The sequence below is a fragment of the Emys orbicularis genome, chromosome 21, assembly GCF_028017835.1.
Source record: "Emys orbicularis isolate rEmyOrb1 chromosome 21, rEmyOrb1.hap1, whole genome shotgun sequence".
In the NCBI taxonomy this organism is placed as follows: Eukaryota; Metazoa; Chordata; order Testudines; family Emydidae; genus Emys; species Emys orbicularis.
Window position 1 is genome coordinate 9,320,102 of NC_088703.1, and position 17,234 is coordinate 9,337,335.

At 52.9% G+C, this 17,234-nt stretch overlaps 1 protein-coding gene across 1 annotated transcript in view; it reads right to left on the minus strand.

Annotated features, from left to right (window-relative positions):
* The window catches only part of LOC135892886 (uncharacterized), a gene marked incomplete at its 5' end in the record, with an annotated part of 126,392 nt that extends 114,478 nt beyond the window's left edge, over positions 1-11,914 (minus strand). Inside the window, 4 exon segments of the mRNA XM_065420654.1 lie at positions 624-953; positions 1,739-2,068; positions 3,462-3,488; positions 11,761-11,914. Coding sequence (XP_065276726.1) covers positions 624-953; positions 1,739-2,068; positions 3,462-3,488; positions 11,761-11,914 — 841 coding nt within the window.
* Between the last annotated feature and the right edge of the window lie 5,320 nt (positions 11,915-17,234).

The window sequence follows — 17,234 nt, forward strand, 5'->3', positions numbered from 1 at the left end:
TCCAACCCTAATAATCTATGATTACCGCTCCTGCTGCCTGCTCCTTGCTCCCATTACTGCCCCTTGTTCCTGCTTCCTCAGCCTAATTCCAGAGACCAACTCTGACTGTGGCTTGACCTTGGACAAGGCTTCAGACTCTGTTTCTGGCTTTCATATTTTGTGTGATTTCCAACCGTGATCCCGATGCCACCTTGTCTTTGACCACTAGGCCACACCGCCGTGTTACTGGCCCTGACAATGTCCAATCCCATCTACGCCAAGGGTAACATTAGTTAAGTTGCCAATTTCCCGGGACACTGGGGTCAGGAGCCTGATGCTTGGCAAAGTGACCCAGGGTTCCCAGTGAACAGCTACAGGCTCCAGCTGACACTAAATCTGACTGGGGGGACCAATGGCTACAGAGTGCCAGACTGTGCCATAGCTTGGCACTGGAACTGGAGCGGGCAGAGACGGCGGAAGGTCTCTCACAGGGACACATACACCTCTCCCTACAGCACAGCCCCCCAGCACCTCGCTGAGACACTGGGCTCAGCACTGGCTCAGACAGGGAAGCAGGGACTGTGCTGAAACCTTCCCAGCCTGTTCCAGGAAGCAGTCCCAGTGATGTGACGGAGGAGGGTTACCTGAGCACACAACACCGGCATCTTCTCTGTGGTGACAGTTATTGTCTCCCCAAGGCCGAGCCCTGCATTCGGTGAGGGCAGCTTCTGTCCCCGTGCAGTTAACCTCATCCAGCCAGATAGTGTCAGAACTTCTCCCAAAGTGAGCCCCGCCTGGGGCTGATAACGCCGTCCCACAGCCCAGCTGCCTGCACACGACTCCAGCATCAGTTAAGTCCCAGCCATCATCACACACAGTTCCCCACTGATGGTTATGAAGCACCTCGACTCTCCCAGCGCAGCGATTGGGGCCGTTCACCAGTTGGAGAGGACCTGGGTCTGGAATAATCGAGTCTGCAAATGCAATAAATACTCAAGGAGATTCCTGTGCGTCTGATTACAAGTGATGCTGATGACTGTATTGCCTACCACTGATGCGTGTGACTGGCCTCCTGACACAGCCACTGCATGTCAAGGGCTCAGTCCCCACCGCTGACATGCTGCCACTTCTGGGGTGGCACTGGGCAGCTGAGAGTCAGGGCACAGAAATATGGTGACTGTGCATGACAGGAAGTAGGGGGAATGTTTGTCCAGTCAGAGCTGTGGGGGACGTTACAAGTTCAGGAGTAATTATCTGTGGGGCAAATTGTCCTGCATAGTTGAGCTATTAGCCCAACTCTTGACAAAGTGACCTGGGTTTCTAGTCCCCAGGAGTGTCTGCAAGCTCTGTTTGACACCAAGTCCCACAGCTGGGATCCATGCTTACCCAGTGCCCCATTGTGCCAGGGAGGGGTGGGGGACTCAGAGCGGGGAGAGGGCCTCTCACTGTGCCCCACACACCACCCTCTGCAGCTCATGCCCCCTAGCTCAGCTCCGGGGAATTCTGAGCGTCACTCACTGTAGGGAGAGAACCTCATACGCTGCAGCACAGACCTTTTGTCAGCCATTGGGAGGACTGGGGTCAGCCCAGACTGCTAGGCGAGAGCACTCTCTACTGTGTTCCCAACCTTCTCCCTTCAGTACAGGCCCTTAGCACTGTGCTGGGGCACAGGAACTCAGACAGGGAACCAGGGGCTGCGCTGAAAGCTTCCCAATCCACTCCCTGCAGCACCCACCATGACAGAAGAGATGACTCTTACCTGAGCACTTAACACCAGCATCTTCTACGTGGTTACAGTCATGCACTCCCCAAGGCCTAGCCCTGCATTCGGAGAGGGCGGCTTCTGTCCCTGTGCAGTTTACCTCATCCAGCCAGATACGGTCAGTTCCCTGTCCAAACCGAGAGCCACGTGGGGCTGATAACGCCGTCCCACAGCCCAGCTGCCTGCACACGACTCTGGCCTCAGTTAAATCCCAGTTGTCATCACACACGGTTCCCCACTGCTGGTTGTGAAGCACCTCGACTCTCCCAGCGCAGCGACTCGGGCCGTTCACCAGTCGGAGCTGAGTTAGTTCTGGGATGCCTGAGTCTGCAAATACCCCAAGGGAATAAACACTCAGGGATGGGCTAGAGGAAAGGAATATGGGACTTTCCCCCTATCCTTTACTCTGGTTCCCATTCAGTCCCTCTGTGGCAGACTGGCTGTCTCAAGATAGGACACTGGGGGGTTCCTCTCTGGAGGTCACCAGCTCTGATCCAGCCCCAGGCAGGGGGGAATGGCTGACTCGTGGGATGGGAATGGGACACAGGGTCTTTCCCCGCAGGGGACTCTGGCTCCAGTAGTCTGTGCGAGGGGGATGAGCTGATGCAGTACACTGGGGGAAGGAGACCTGGAGCTTTTCCCCTGGAGGGCACCAGATCCCATTTGGTCCCAGCTCAGGCAGGGGCAGTGGCTGGCGTGGGGGGAACAGGCACTGGGCTTTCACGTCTGGGGCCCTGGGTCCAAGCTGGTAGTGAGTGGAAGTCGCAGCCATTGCAGCTCTCTGATGCCCAAAATGTGAAATGAGCTGCCGGGGTTAATTCCCCTCCGTGACAGGACAGGTGTGTGCAGGCCAGGCCAGCCCTCAGTCTGAGCGGCTCCCAGCCGAGGGGCAAAGGGCAAAACTGGTCAGGAGACTGAACTGCCCTTTGCCCCTGCCTGGGCTCCCTCCCCGTCTGCGCCCCGATGACCCTGCCTGACCGGAGCCAACAGTAGCAGCCTCGTGGGGCTGTAGTTCTGCTCCCCAAAGACTCCACTGGGGCTGACTGGGGCTGACTCGGCTCTTCTATATTCCACAGTGCCCAGACAGACAGGGCAGGCCCCGTGCTGAACTGAGCACCCTCCTGTGGTGACGGCACCACGGCAGCCCAGCGCCTGGTACCCCACCCCCACATCCCGCAAACCCCAGCTGGCGTCACTCACGGCACCTCCACTCCCCCATTGCAGGGGTCGGGGCCATGCGCCAGCCCCAGTCAGAGCTGAGCTGAAATGTATCTAATAATAACTAAAGGCAAAAATATCTTTTGGGGCAGATCCTATCCCAGGGTAAATCTGGGGTCACCCCAAACTGAAGCAGCTCATCCAGGAGCTTCCACAGCCCAAATATAACTTGGACTTGCTAGACAAGGGTGAGTTCTCGAGATGCTGGGTGGCCTGGGTATTTCCACAGGGACCCAACAGCCAGGATGTCCTGCACTCTGCCACACAGTCCACCTTGCTAATAATTCACTGGTGGGGAAAACAGAGGCATGTAGTGAGGCTGAGTCCGGCAGAGGAAAGATTTGAACCCAGGTCTCCAGTTCTACATTTGAACCACTAGTTTAAATAATCTTAACTCTGCCCTTCCCCACCCTGATTTATGAGATAGCTGTACACAGAGCTGCACCTTGCAGCATGCACCACACACACACACCCAGCACCCTCCGCCTATGTTTGTATTTACCTGCCATGGGGAGTCCTGTCATAGAAGCTGAAAGAAAGCAAAGACATGAGGTAAGTCTCTATCTCCATGACTGGACACTTCAGGGATCTCCAAACACTGGCTGATGTAAGCCGTGGCCAGAGTGAGCTCTCCCCTGCCCTCTGTTGATGCACTGGGAGAAAAGGTCTCAGTTGCACATCATATTTCAGTGACACTAGCTACTGACTCTCAGGGAGGTGGATTGCCTACACCGATGGGAGAACGTCTCCTGTCGGCGTTGGTAGCATCTACACTGTAATTTTTCCAGTGCAGATGAGCCCTAAGTAGCCGGCAAAATACAAGACGTGGTGAGCGACGTCAGAACCAATGACGCTGCACCAGCCCTTCCAAACCGAGCCACCTGCTTTCACACTGCCTGCATCACTGAAGGTCTCACACACCCTGCTCCCCTCAGGCATGACTGGGGCTAGTGTCCCCCCACCCTGGAGTGTGACAACCCCACAAGCCCTATAATTGGATGCAAAAGTGTATTATACTGCTCACCCACTAAGTGGTGACGTGTGTAAAATACCTTATTTTAAGCCAGAGGTGGGAAAACTATGGCCTGCGGGCCACATCTGGCCCACGGGACCCTCCTGCCGGCCCCTGAGCTCCTGGCCTGGGAGGCTAGCCCCCGGCCCTCCCCTGCTGTTCCCCCTCCCCCACAGCCTCAGCTCACTGCACCGCTGGCAGCGCAATGCTCTGGGCGGCAGGGCTGCGAGCTCCTGGGGCAGCGCAGCTGCAGAGCCCGGCCTGACCTGGTGCTTTGTGGTGCGTGGTGGCGTCACCCTCCAGGCAGCCGGTAAGGGGGCAGGGAGTGGGGGGGGGAGGGGGTTGGATAGAGGGCCGGGGAGTTCAGGCTGGTGGGCAGGGGGCAGGGGTGTGGATAGGGGTCAGGGTGGTCAGAGGGTGGGGAACAGGGGGGTTGATTGGGGGCAGGAGTCCTAGGGGGCAGTCAGGAAGGAGGGGGGGTTGGATGGGGTGGCGGGGGGCAGTCAGGGGCAGGGGTTCCGGGGACAGTCAGGGGACAGGGAGAAGGGATGGTTGGTTGGGGCAGAGGTTCTGGGGGGCAGTCAGGAAGGAGAAGAGGGGTTGGATGGGGTGGCGGGGGGCAGTCAGGGGCAGGGGTTCCGGGGACAGTCAGGGGACAGGGAGAAGGGGTGGTTGGATGGGGCAGGAGTCCTGGGGGGCAGTCAGGAAGGAGAAGAGGGGTTGGATGGGACAGCGGGAGTCAGTCAGGGGTGGAGGTTCGGGGGGCGGTCAGGGAACGGTGGGGGGGTTGGATGGGGCAGGAGTCCCGGGTGGGCCGTCAGGGGGTGAGAAGCTGGGGGGGCAGATGGGGGCGGGGGCTGGGCCACGTCTGGCTGTTTGAAGAGGCACAGCCTCCCCTAACCGGCCCTCCATACAATTTATGAAACCCGATGCGGCCCAAAAAGTTTGCCTGCCCCTGTTTTAAGCTGATCTCAGCCATGCCTGGCAGAGCATTAAAGGATCGTGGTATGTAAAAGCAAGCTCTGTGACCAGTCCATGTTTGGTACAGAAGAACATGACATGGCATGTGGAATAAATTAAGAACATAAACAGAAGGAACAAAGCTAGGAAGGTTGCAGGATCTCGTCACTGTGCCACTCTTCAGTGCCCCAGAGAACTTCATCTTTCACAAACTTCACCATGGGCAGACTGGAAACAAGATTTCACATTGCTGCCAAGCTGCATAAGGAAACTGGAGATATGCAGGTATCATCTTTAATGTCAGCTATGGGAAGGAGGCCGAGCATATCTTTAAATCCTTTGACTTTACTGAAGACAGTCACAAAGGTGACTATGAAAGGGCTCTGGCTATGTTCGATGCATACTTTATACCTCAGAGAAATGCGGCTTATGAAGAAGCTTCTTTCCACCAGAAAACTCAAGAACCAGGGGAAAGTTTGGAATATTTTATAAAAGCTCCACATATATTGGGTAAAAACTGTGATTTCAGGAATGCAAAGGTTGAAAATAACCCAATAACCTGCCTGTGTGCGCGAACAGATAAAACATTTCACGGCAGCTCCAACTGAAGAGATTGAACTCTAGCCACAGCTATTCCAATAGCAAACCAGTCTGAATTAGTCAAACAACAGAACCAAAGGCAGGAGCAAATTGTTAAACCTGAAACTAGCTATGGCTTAGCTTAGGCTATGTCTACACTAGCACTTGCTGTGGTAGAACTTATGGCGCATAGCGGTGTGAAAAAGCCACCCCCCCAAGCGATGTAAGTTACACTGACCTAAGCACTGGTATGGACAGCGCTATGTGGGCGGAGGAAGCTCTCCCACTGACATAGTTACTGCCGCTCATGGGGGTGAAGTAGTTAAGCCAACTGGAGAGCTCTCCCGTCATCTCAGAGTGGTTACATTAGAGAGCGTGACACAGCTGCCTTGCTGCATCTCTGCAGCTGTAAACTCTCTAGTGTAGCTCTTAGAAGCTATAAACAGATGTTTGAGTGTTAAAGGTCATTACCATAAAAGGCATGAGGCAGGGAGAGAGAATGCCCAGACTAAGAGGGACAGCCTACATACACTAGGTGTGGAAAAGGTCCTATCCCAAGCGATGATACATGTCCAGCCAGAGGCACATGGGGTAATATTTGCATGAAATATGGATATTTTGCAGCTGTTTGCAGCACCAGAGCAGTTATGGAGCCGATTCAGATTACAGACAATCAAGAGCCGTTGTTTCTGGGACATGGAGCCTGTCTGGAGAGTGAAACTGAATGTTCATGGCAAGACACTTGACTATAAAACTGACTCAGGAGCTAATATTTCAGGCATCCCAGAAGGGACTTAGAATGCCCTTCAACCCCTCTGTGACAGGGTGGGGTGTTCCCATCTAGCACGGGTGAGTGCACCCCAGTCTTCAAGCTGTCCGTTCTCTCAAGACAATGCGTCCCAGTGGATAAAGTCAATAGGGATGCCCTTGTCGGTAGGGTAGTGAGGCCCAGTGACCTGAGCCCATAGGATTGCCCTGAGCCACAGGACAGAAAAGTCTAGTGGCCTGAGTCAATAAGGTTTGCCCTGGTCCATGGGGTGGTAAGGCCTTGCGGCCAGAGTCAATGGGTTTGTCCTAATCCTCAGGGCAGGAAGGCTTATTGGCCAGAGTGGGGATTTGGCTGCCTTCCAGAGGTGAGTGGCAGCCATTTTAGGGGGACCTTGGCCCTCCCTGCTCCACTCGGTCCCAGCCCAGGACACTGGTAGTGGAGAGTAGGCTTGATACACGCTGACTGCTGTAGGGACAATGGCTAGTCCTTCCATGGGATACTTCCTACTGTGACTCCTGCAGTCTTGGTCTAGACATCCTCTGGGTCTCTGGTCTCCCTGGACTGTGCTGCTCCCGGTGGCTCCGACCTCCGAGTGGTGTCCTTAGGTACCTGAGCATCTGCCTGGGTCTCAGCACCGCAGTCTGGGGCTTCGACACCTCCCGGGCTGGAGTCTGGGGCGTGAGTCCTTCCTCTCCAGCGGTCTGCCCTGACTGAGCTGTGCTGCTCCCTTTTATAGAAGTGCTATACTTGGTGCATGCCTGGTAGGGACTTGGGGGTGTGGCCTCTTCCACTCACAATGAGGAATTAACCCTTCCCCATTCGGTTCGGTGTGAGTGCACCCTGTCACATCCTCCCATAGCTGAAGTCACCTGAGGGCTGTGACTAGCCCTGGAGGTACTCTTAAATGCATGGGACAGTTCACCACAGAAACAACTTACTAAGACAAAAGCTTTGCATTCAGAGCGCATGTGATCAAAGAACCACAGACCATCAACCTTCTCAGCAGCAGCCTGTCAGCCACGATGGGCTTAGTGAGAAAGGTGGAAGAACTCACTGAAGGATTTGATGATATAACACAAAATCAACCTGCGGAACTCTTTGCCAGGGGATGTTGTGAAGGACCAAACTATAACAGGGTTCAAAAGAGAACTAGAGAAGTTCAGGGAGGATAGGTCCACCAAAGACTATTAGCGAGGATGGGCAGGGATGTTATCCATAGCCTCTTTTTGCCAGAAGCTGGGAATGGGTGATAGGGGATGGATCACTTGATGATTACCTATTCTGTTCATTCCCTCAGGGGCACCTGGCATTGGGCATTGTTGGAAGATAAGATACTGGGCTAAATGGACCATTGCTCTGATCTAGTATGTCCGTTTTATGTTCTTATGATATTGGGCTTTTGAAAGGAGATCCAGTACAAATCAACTTAAGAGACATTGCTGAACCATACAATGTACAAACATTTCTACCAGAGAGACCTTGCTGAGACTAGCTGCAGATTTATGGAAATTCAGAGGTTGTCATTACCCAGTCATCATGGACTATTTTTCCAGGTATATAGAGATAATGTACTTGAAAGACATGTCACAGTGTTATGGAGAAACTGAAGTGCACCTTTGCTCACTTTGGTATTCCAGAGCAACTAATGACAGACAACAGACCACAATTCACTGCAGCAGAATTTGTCATTCCAAACTAAATATGATTTTGCTCTTATTGTGAGCCTCCCACATTACCCCAAGTGAATGGAGAAGCTGAAAGAGCTGTACAGACAGCCAAGAAAATCCTACAGCAGGAAGACCCATTCTTTGCTTTTCTGAGTTACAGATTAACACCGATAGCAGCTGCTGGATATAGTCCCGCACAACTCTTGATGGGAAAACAACTCTGAACGACTTGTCCAAATTTGGAAAAGAACCTATCTCCAAAGGGGCCAGACATGAAGAGAGTTGCCAGCTCGTATAGAAAGGCTAAACTGAGCTTATTGTAATGGCATTAGGGGTGGGTTATTGTAAAATGGGACCCTACTTCACCCTAAGTTATCTTGGTGAGAAGCAACCCATCTCTCACCAACCCTACTGTTACCCAGAGGAACAGGCTGAGCATGATGCAATGTCTTTGGAAAGGGGAGGGACACTAGTAACTCCAGGGGACTTCCTTCCCCCAAGTTACCTAGCAATTTGCCTTCTGCGATCCCAGAACACCTTGGGATGGGGTTTAAGGCTGCAAGCCAATTACCAGATGGAGGGAAGTTATTATTCCCCTCTGTTCGGCACTGGTGAGGCCACATCTGGAGTATTGCATCTAGTTTTGGGACCCCTACTACAGAAAGGATGTGGACAAATTGGAGAGAGTCCAGTGGAGGTCAACGGAAATGATTAGGGGGCTTAGGTACATGACTTATGAGGAGAGGCTGAGGGAACTGGTCTAATTTAGTCTGCAGAAGAGAAGAGTGAGGTGGGATTTGATAGCAGCCTTCAATTACCTGAAGGGGGGTTCCAAAGAGGATGGAGCTCAGCTTTTCTCAGTGGTGGCAGATGACAGAACAAGGAGCAATTGTCTCAAGTTGCAGTGGGGGAGGTCTACGTTGGATATTAGGAAAAATATTTCACTAGGAGGGTGGTGAAGGACTGGAATGGGTTACCTAGTGAGGTGGTGGAATCTCCATCGTTAAACGTTTTTAAGGCCCGGCATCACAAAGCCCTGTCTGGGATGATTTATTTGGTGTTAGTCCTGCTTTGACCTCCTTAGTTCTCTTACAGCCCTAATCTTCTATGATTCTATGATCCATCATGGCTAATAAGTATGTAATGAACCAATGTGCTACGTTCATTCTAATGAATGAATTCTTCACCAGACTTGGAATCCCAGTGGGGTCCCAGTGGCGCTCCTCTCAAATCAAGGGAGAAACTTTGAATGCGAAGTGTTTTAGCAGCTTTGTGAGATCCTATGGGCTCCACAAAACCTGCCCCAGCCCCGCACCCAGCACAGTGTGATAGGATGGTAGAAAGTTTCAGTTGGACTCGGGGGGGTTTACAGATTCATAGATTTCTAGAAGACACCACTGTCATCATCTAGTCTGAGTCCTGTATAGCACAGGCCAGAGACCTGCCCTGAAATCATTCCTAGAGCAGATTGTTTAGAAAAACATCCAATCGTGAGTTAAAAGCTGACAGTGATGGAGAATCCACCACGACCCTTGATAAATGAGTCATTTCCAGCCTCAATTTGTCTAGCTTCAACTTCCAGGTATTGGATCTTGTTCCCCCTTTCTCTGCTAGATTGAAGAACCCATTAGGAAATACTTGTTCCATGAGTAGATACTCATAGACTGTGATCAAGTCGGGGGGAGGGATAGCTCAGTGGTTTGAGCATTGGCCTGTTAAACCCAGGGTTGAGTTCAATCTTTGAAGGGGCAATTTGGGGCAAAAATCTGTCTGGGGATGGGTCCTGCTTTGAGCAGGGGGTTGGACTAGATGACCTCCTGAGGTCCCTTCCAACCCTGATATTCTATGATTCTTAACCTTCTCTTTGTTAAGATCAAGCTCTTTGAATCCATCATTATAAAGAAAGGTCTTCTAATCCTTTCCACATTCTCATGGCTCTTCTCTGAGCCCTCTCCAATTCTTCAACCTCTTTCTTGAACTGGGGACACCAGAACTGGATACAGGATTCCAGCAGCGGTCACACCAGTGCCAAATGCGGAGGTAAAATAAACTATCTACTCGTACTAGAAATTCCCTTGGTCATGCATCCTATGACCACAGCAGATCTGTTGGCCACAGTGTCACACTGGGAGCTCATGTTCATCCACCGTGACCCCATACCTTTTTCAGAGTCATTACTTCCCAGGAGAGAGTTCAATATATAAGTATGGCCAATGTTCTTTGTCCCTAGATGTATACATTTGCATGTACCTCTATTAAAATGCATATTGTTCGCTTGCACCCAGTTTACAAAGTGCCCAGATCTCTCAACCAATAACCTGTCCTCTTCATTATTTACCACTCCCCCAATTGTGTCATCTACAAACTTTCTCAGTGATGTGCTCTTCTTTTAGTGTCCGGCGACAGAGCCATAATCTCTGTATTTGGGTTTTCAAAGTGGATTGCTGGCCCTCTGGAAATGCTGGTGGATGCTGAGAGGGAGCTGAGATTTGTAATATTAACTTGTCCTTGTCCCACAGGTTCTGTCAGTGTCTGCCTGAGTCTGAGAAGGGCTGTGTCTGGGGACAGCACAGTTCATGGCTGACTGTGAGTCCAGTGGCTGTCTCTGGTCGTGTGTTGTACAGCACCAAGCACAGCGGCAGTGCTGAGGGGCACCCGGCTGGAAGTGATGAGACCAGGGCTCCGTTCCCAACAGCTACTATCACATCCCCTCTCTGTGTCCCTATCCCCCTCTGTATCCTCTCCATTTAGACTGAGCTCTTGAGCTCAGAGACTGCCTGTCGCCCTGCCAGTGCAGAGCCCAGCACCACAGGGCCTTGAGCTCAGCCTACAGTGCTGTCGTAACATGAATTCTTGTGTTTGCATAATAAATAATAGTTAAGAAATGAAGCGTCAAACACTGAACAAACACAGTGAGAGCAGGACAGGAGTTAGGTCATTTGTGGCAATCATCTGGAATCCTGTGTGCAGTTCTGGTCACCCGCGTGCAAGACAGATGGATTCAGATGGGACCAGGTGCAGAGAAGGGCTGCTAGGACGTTCGGGGCATGGAGGCTGGTCTGACAAGAGGGGCTTGGCTGGTTTAGCTGGCTCAGCACAGGCTGAGCAGGGATATGGTTGCTCTGTATGAATCCATCATAGGAACCACAGGGAGTGAGAAGAGCTACTCATCGAATCATAGAAGATTAGGGTTCGAAGAGATCTCAGGAGGTCATCTAGTCCAACCCCCTGCTCAAAGCAGAATCAACTCCAACTAAAGCCAAAGGAAATTGTTGGCACAAGAACAAGTGGGGATAAACTGTCTGGAAATGAGAAGAAGGTTCAGGAACAGCCTCCTAATGGGTGAGGGGAGAATGTGCTAACTCACGTGAAGATGGCGCTTGATAAGTATGTGACTAGGATTATATGACGCTCTCTGTGTCCCGTGTTCCTAAAGAGACCAGCCCAGGGCTGCTGGGAAAAAGCTCCAGGATTCAGAGACATGACAGTTTCTTTTTACTCTTTTAACACTTAAAAAAATTAAATTAATTGTATTGTAAAATCGTACCTGCAGCTAGACAGATCCTGGTATCACCCCCTGCTCTAACCATTAGACCCCACTCTCCTTCCCAAGGCAGGAATAAACCCCAGAAGTCCTGGCTTCCAGCCCCTCTGCTCTATTCACTAGACCCCATTCCACTTCCCAAGGCAGAATAGACCCCAAGAGTTCTGGCTCCCAGGACACAGCTACGCCGTGTCTGATGGGTGGGGCTGGAGAATCACAGGTTGCCCCCAGGGCTATTCAAAGCCAGAGCAAAGAGAAAAGGCCACTCACCCCAAAACCAGGCCAGGATGATGAGGATCCTTGTGGTCCCGGCTCCAGCGCAGGCAGCTGAGCTCCTGTCAAGGGGGTGCCCAGCTGGGAGCAGGAGGCACCCGGGAAACCCCATGTTCACAGCACACGCCTTGTGGGGCAGCGTGGCCAGGGGTTAGGGCAGGCGATCGTCCTTGTGAGAGCGGAAGGCTGAGCTCAGTTTGACGGTCACAGGCTGTGAGGCTGTGGAGATGGGGCAGCACCCAAGGGGGCAGGGACCCAAGGGGGCAGGAGGTGTGACAGGCCTTTCACTGCAGAGAGCCCCTCCCTCCGCGCTTCTCTGCAGTGACCCAGTGGGTGTGTGCAACTGAGCCCAGAGAGGAGAAGTGACCCTTGTGCCCTACGCTGTGGCTTTATTTATATCATTGGATTGTGAAATACGTGTTCCTGGAACATGTTGAACACACAAACCCCTCTTGGAACAGCTGGTTCTGGGACACATGGGGCGGAGGGGCTGTTCCCAGAGCTGGTTCACAGGGAGTCAGCAGAACTGATCCATGGAGGCCTGGTGGACACGGGACAGGCGCACGGGTTGGACTGAGTGTGCGAGGTTCAGCCCATGCAGTTAAAGTGACGCTGAGGGCTGTGTGGGTGCCCTTACTCCTGTTGAATGAGACTGAGGCTTGGTCTGGTTGACACGTAAAGCTTAGGTTGACCCAGCTTCAAAGGGTGGATTAACTACGGTGACGGCAAAGCCCCTTCCTTTGCTGTAGCATCTGCATCTCGACACCACAGCGGCGTAGCCGCAGTGCTGAGCTGTGCCACTGCTGCAGTTGTGGTGTAGACACAGCCCTTGTCCTCCCAGGGAAGGGGCATCACTGCACTGGCCTCACCCCATGGGGACACCCCTGTGTATCTAGAGCATGTCCATTCACACCTGAGCTTATGCCCAAGCCACGTTCCCGTGTCGTCATCTCTGCAAGTCCCAAAAGGATTGGGCATCCTTGCAGATAGAGCGTCACAGCTGGATAGATCCTGGTATCACCACTTGCTCTATCCACTAGACCCCGCTGTCATTCCCAAGGCAGGAAGAAACCCCAGAAGTCCTGGGTTCCAGCCCCTCTGCTCTGTCCACTAGACCCCATTCCACTTCCCAAGGCAGAATAGACCCCAAGAGTCTCTGGCTAGCTCCTGAAGGCGCTCGGGGTGGATGTTTGGTCTATGCCCCTCCTTGGCGATCTCAGCGGAACAGGGAAGCATTTGGTGCCTACATGATCACCGTCTGCCTAGCAGCTTTCGTTAGTAAACACGCTTCGTAATTCATTGGTCTCCTGTCCCAAGAGAGCAGCCGAATCTGAACTGAGAGCTGATGGAGGCAGGTGCTGGGTTTGGCTACCACGGTCTTTACTGCTGATATGGTCTTGCCCCTGCACATGGAGCAGCTGACAAAGGTGACAACAACTGAGAACTTTCCCATGGGGACAAGGCCTAATATGAGCTTTACCCCCAATCTGAATGAAGCCGGTGCCCGTCTGTGTAGCCGAGGCGTGCGGCTGCCAGGGCGTGCGGCTGTTCAGAGGTGTTCACTCTGACACCCCACCAAGCCTGTTCCAAAGCCTGGTGCAGGCAGCGCTCTGACAATGTACCCTGCACTGCGTGTGCTGCCCCCGGGCCTGGCCACGCCCAGCTCACACACGTTTAAAGGGCTCTGCACGGCCTGCACAAGGGTTTACAGCCAGGCTAGTTAATGTCTTAGCTAGTGAGCCTCCAACCACGGCTACTGGCCTGGTGTGGACAGGGCCAAAGAGGAACCCCTGGTGGTGATTCTCCCCCTGGCAACAGGGAGATACGGGCCTGGGCCCGTCCTGGGGTGGGTGTTTCACACATTTATTCCCCCGCTTGGAGCAGGGTGAGCGGGGAAGGGGGAGACAGGTGCAGATGACACAGAGCTACCGAGGGAGTCCAGGGACGGGAGCGGGCTGGTGGATGGGCAGCACAATGGCGGGGAGCCAGGAGGCTGGTAAATGGTCAGGTGCCCTGAGGCTGGGGGGAGCCATGTGAACCCCTCACCCACATCCCCTGAGTCTGCACGAACTGTCACAGCACAGGGACAGGCCCATGGGCAGCTCCATGGAAACTAGGGCTCAGTGAGTAGCAGGGTCACTGGCATAGCGCTGGGTGCATGAGGGCCGGGCTGGGGCCCCGTGAGAACCTGCCCTGCCGTTGGATAGAGCCGTGGGGTGCCCCCTGGAGATGGTGAACAGTGCGCCCCTCTCCCCAGAGTGCCGAGCTCTCATCTGCCATAGTCTCCAGCAAAGCTGAGGGGTCAGGGCCAGGGGGTGAGGATGGTTAGAGCTGGGGTGGGGGAGGGGGCTCCTCTGTGGTGGGACTGAACAGCTGGGACTGGTTACTATAGGGAGGGGACAGATCTGGGGGATGGGACAGAGGGACCCACAGCATCGGCTGGGACAGAAATGGGAGATCGGGTGCTTCCCATGAGGCAGAGAAGGGGAAATACACACTGACCCTTGGTCCCTGCAAACCATCTGGCTCCTGCATATAACCCAGGGGTCAGGCGGGGGCAGCTGCACCGAGGGCTGAATCAGGCTGTCCCAAACCCCACCCTGGGGGAGCCGCTCCACTCTCTCTCTTCCCTTCCTGTGACATCAGCCAGGCTAGTGTGGCTGGCTCAGCCCCTCAGGAAGCATCTTTCCTCCTGGTCTGTGCCAGGCCTGTGACCCCAGCCAGGGCCGCGCTGCTCAGAGCTCACGGTGTGTGTGTGAGCCAGGTCACCAAGGGGTGCAGGCTACTTGCAAAGCTGCTGTCTCATATGGCTCCCCAGGCTCTGCTACCCCATCAACACAGGCTCCAGCTCCCCCGCCCCCGCTCCATGTGCACCTCCCCACTGACTGAGTGTTTGGCGCTGGGAGCCAGCCCCATTCTGGGCAACCCCCACTCCTGGCAGTGATGGCGAGTGGGCTCCCTCCACCAAGGGAGACGATAACGGGAGTGGGGTGGCATAGGACAGAGCCGGAGCCTGTGTAGACGGGGAATGGAGAGGAGCCAGCATGGGGAGCAGGAGACCTTGCACAGTTTTGCAGTGCCACCCACTGACCGAGCTACTCCTGTGCTGCATGCAGGGGAGGGGCTCGGCCCCACACTGCCCAGCTCTGCATACTGCCCCCATTGGGGGCGTGCATCCACCCATTCTCCGAGCTGTGGGGATGGCCAGAATGTGATTGGCTGTTTTGGACCTGGGGGGATGGGTTTGTTGTTTGGGGTCTGTCAGGCCAGGAATGGCCAGTATCAGTTTGGGGTCACACAGGTGACGGAGGGTCTCAGGGGGAGGAAGCTGAAGAAGGGCCATGCAGAGACACAAGAAGGGGGCTTCCCGTAGGGGACTGGATAATCTTGGCTGTCTTTCTATGACAGCCTACAGCCCAGCCACAAGCTAGGGGTTAGATGCAGGGCTTGCCGGGGGAGGGTCTCCAGCCTGTACTATGCAGGAGGTCAGACTGGAAGGTCACAAGAGTCCCTGCTGGCCTTGCAATCTAGGAATGTGACTCTTGCAAAATGGCTCCGGAAAAGAGCAGAGAGAGGGGGAGGATGGGAGGAAGCTAGCGAGGGTGGAAAGGAGCACAGGAGGGAAGGGAACACAGGGCAGGATCTCATGTGCATGCAGCTGGGGTCTTTATGATCCAGCTTTGAGGATGGTTTTCCTCACTGGAGTGCTGGCCTGGACATCTCAGTGAGTGAGTCTCACCAACAAAGACAGAGTCTCTGGAGTGAAGCAGCAGCTGTCAACCTTTCCCCAGGGAATCCCAGGGGTCTCCTCTGCCAATTTGGTCCCCCAAATCTCCCTTTTTAAAGCTCCAAACAGGCAGAGGTAGAGGGTGGAGTAATCCTGGCACAGTTCAGGGCAACTGCACCTGTATTCCCTGCTCTATTGTCCAGCAAGGGCACCCAGTCTAGGCTCCCAGCTCCCCAGCTGTCATCTCCCTTGTCTCCCTCCCTCCTGACTGGGGTGTTTCCAGGCTGCCTTTGCTGCTTTTTGCCTTCTCTTCAGAGGATAACAGCAGTGTCATTGCACACTGATAAGTTAGCACCCAGCTCTTTCTAAGCAAGCACATTAACTCACAGGGTAAAAGCATCACAGAGAAAACATGTTAAAACAATAACAGAACCTACACGCATGCTAGTCATCTTACCTGAGATCACCCCAACTGCAGCGTGGGCTCTGGCAGGTGATTAGTCCTTCAAACCCCACCAAGGAATCGTTTCTGTGGTCACAAGTTCCTAACAGCCTCAGCTCAGAACTAGCACACTCATGAAAAGTTTAGACCATCCTTTCTACAGTTCAGTTGGATAGTTAGATCTGGGGTTCCCAGGTTCAGGTAATCAGCAAAGAGAGGGCTTTTCTCCTCAGGGCATAGCTTCAAAAGGCCTCCCATGTGCCTGCTATGAAACCCACTTCACACAGATTGTCACAGCCAGTTCTTTGAAGTGCTTAACATTTGCCCAAGGTTTACATTAGTCATGTCTCCTAGAAAAATTACATATAATTCTACAACACATGAAACAATTGCATTTGGAATACAATTGTTAGGCCCAAGAAAATGGAGTATAGAACAGGTTGTTTGGCCAGCTTAGCCAAAGTTAGGCTAACTGTAGTTGCTAGGCCATTCCTGTCTCTCTGTGAAACATGAGGACATGCTTGCTTGGGCTTCAAAGAATGAGATAAGGGGGGGGGGGACGGGACACGCATTCTTGTACCAGATGTACTAGGAACAGTTTGTTTGGACATATGGAGACTTGCAGTCTCCACTCCCTGTTTCTGTTCTTCATCTGTACTCAACTCCCTCCTTAATCCTAGTCTCTGGTGCATGACAACAAAGCTGATAAGAAGTTGCTGAGGCATCACAAATTGTTTGTAGTGTCAGAGAAGATAGATATGCATGAATATTAGAAGCTTTTAACTAATAAAGGGGGGTGGATTGGGTTGTTTTAACTATGACGCGACGGAACTGTCTATATAATCTCACTAGTTATTGTAATCGTGGCTGGTTCTCTTTGGAGACGGGCCGCTCTCTATTGTTGTGTGCACTCTTCAATAAAGAGCTTGTGTTTGGACCTTGCTGGTGTTGCCTGTCTCTCTGCGGTCAGACAACGAACCATGCCGTCTGGGTTCGAGTCCCCGACACAATGGACCCCAAAGGTATTAAAATGAATTCAATAAGCTTTAACTTACTTCAGTAAGGTTTATCCAGGATATTGTCCTTTGTTACAAGCCCATCCAGTCATTATTTCATTCACCAATTAGGCCTAATTTCTGACACACAAACTTTGGTCCATTGATTTCCAGTCCCTACCCTTCCCTTATTTATCAGTCACAATGCTAACACGGACATTTGGTGGCATCAGTAGCTATTTTTGTTTGGACTAATCCAGTCTTTGTCTCCTTTTCCTACCCCTTCTACCAACTTTCATTGTTATCG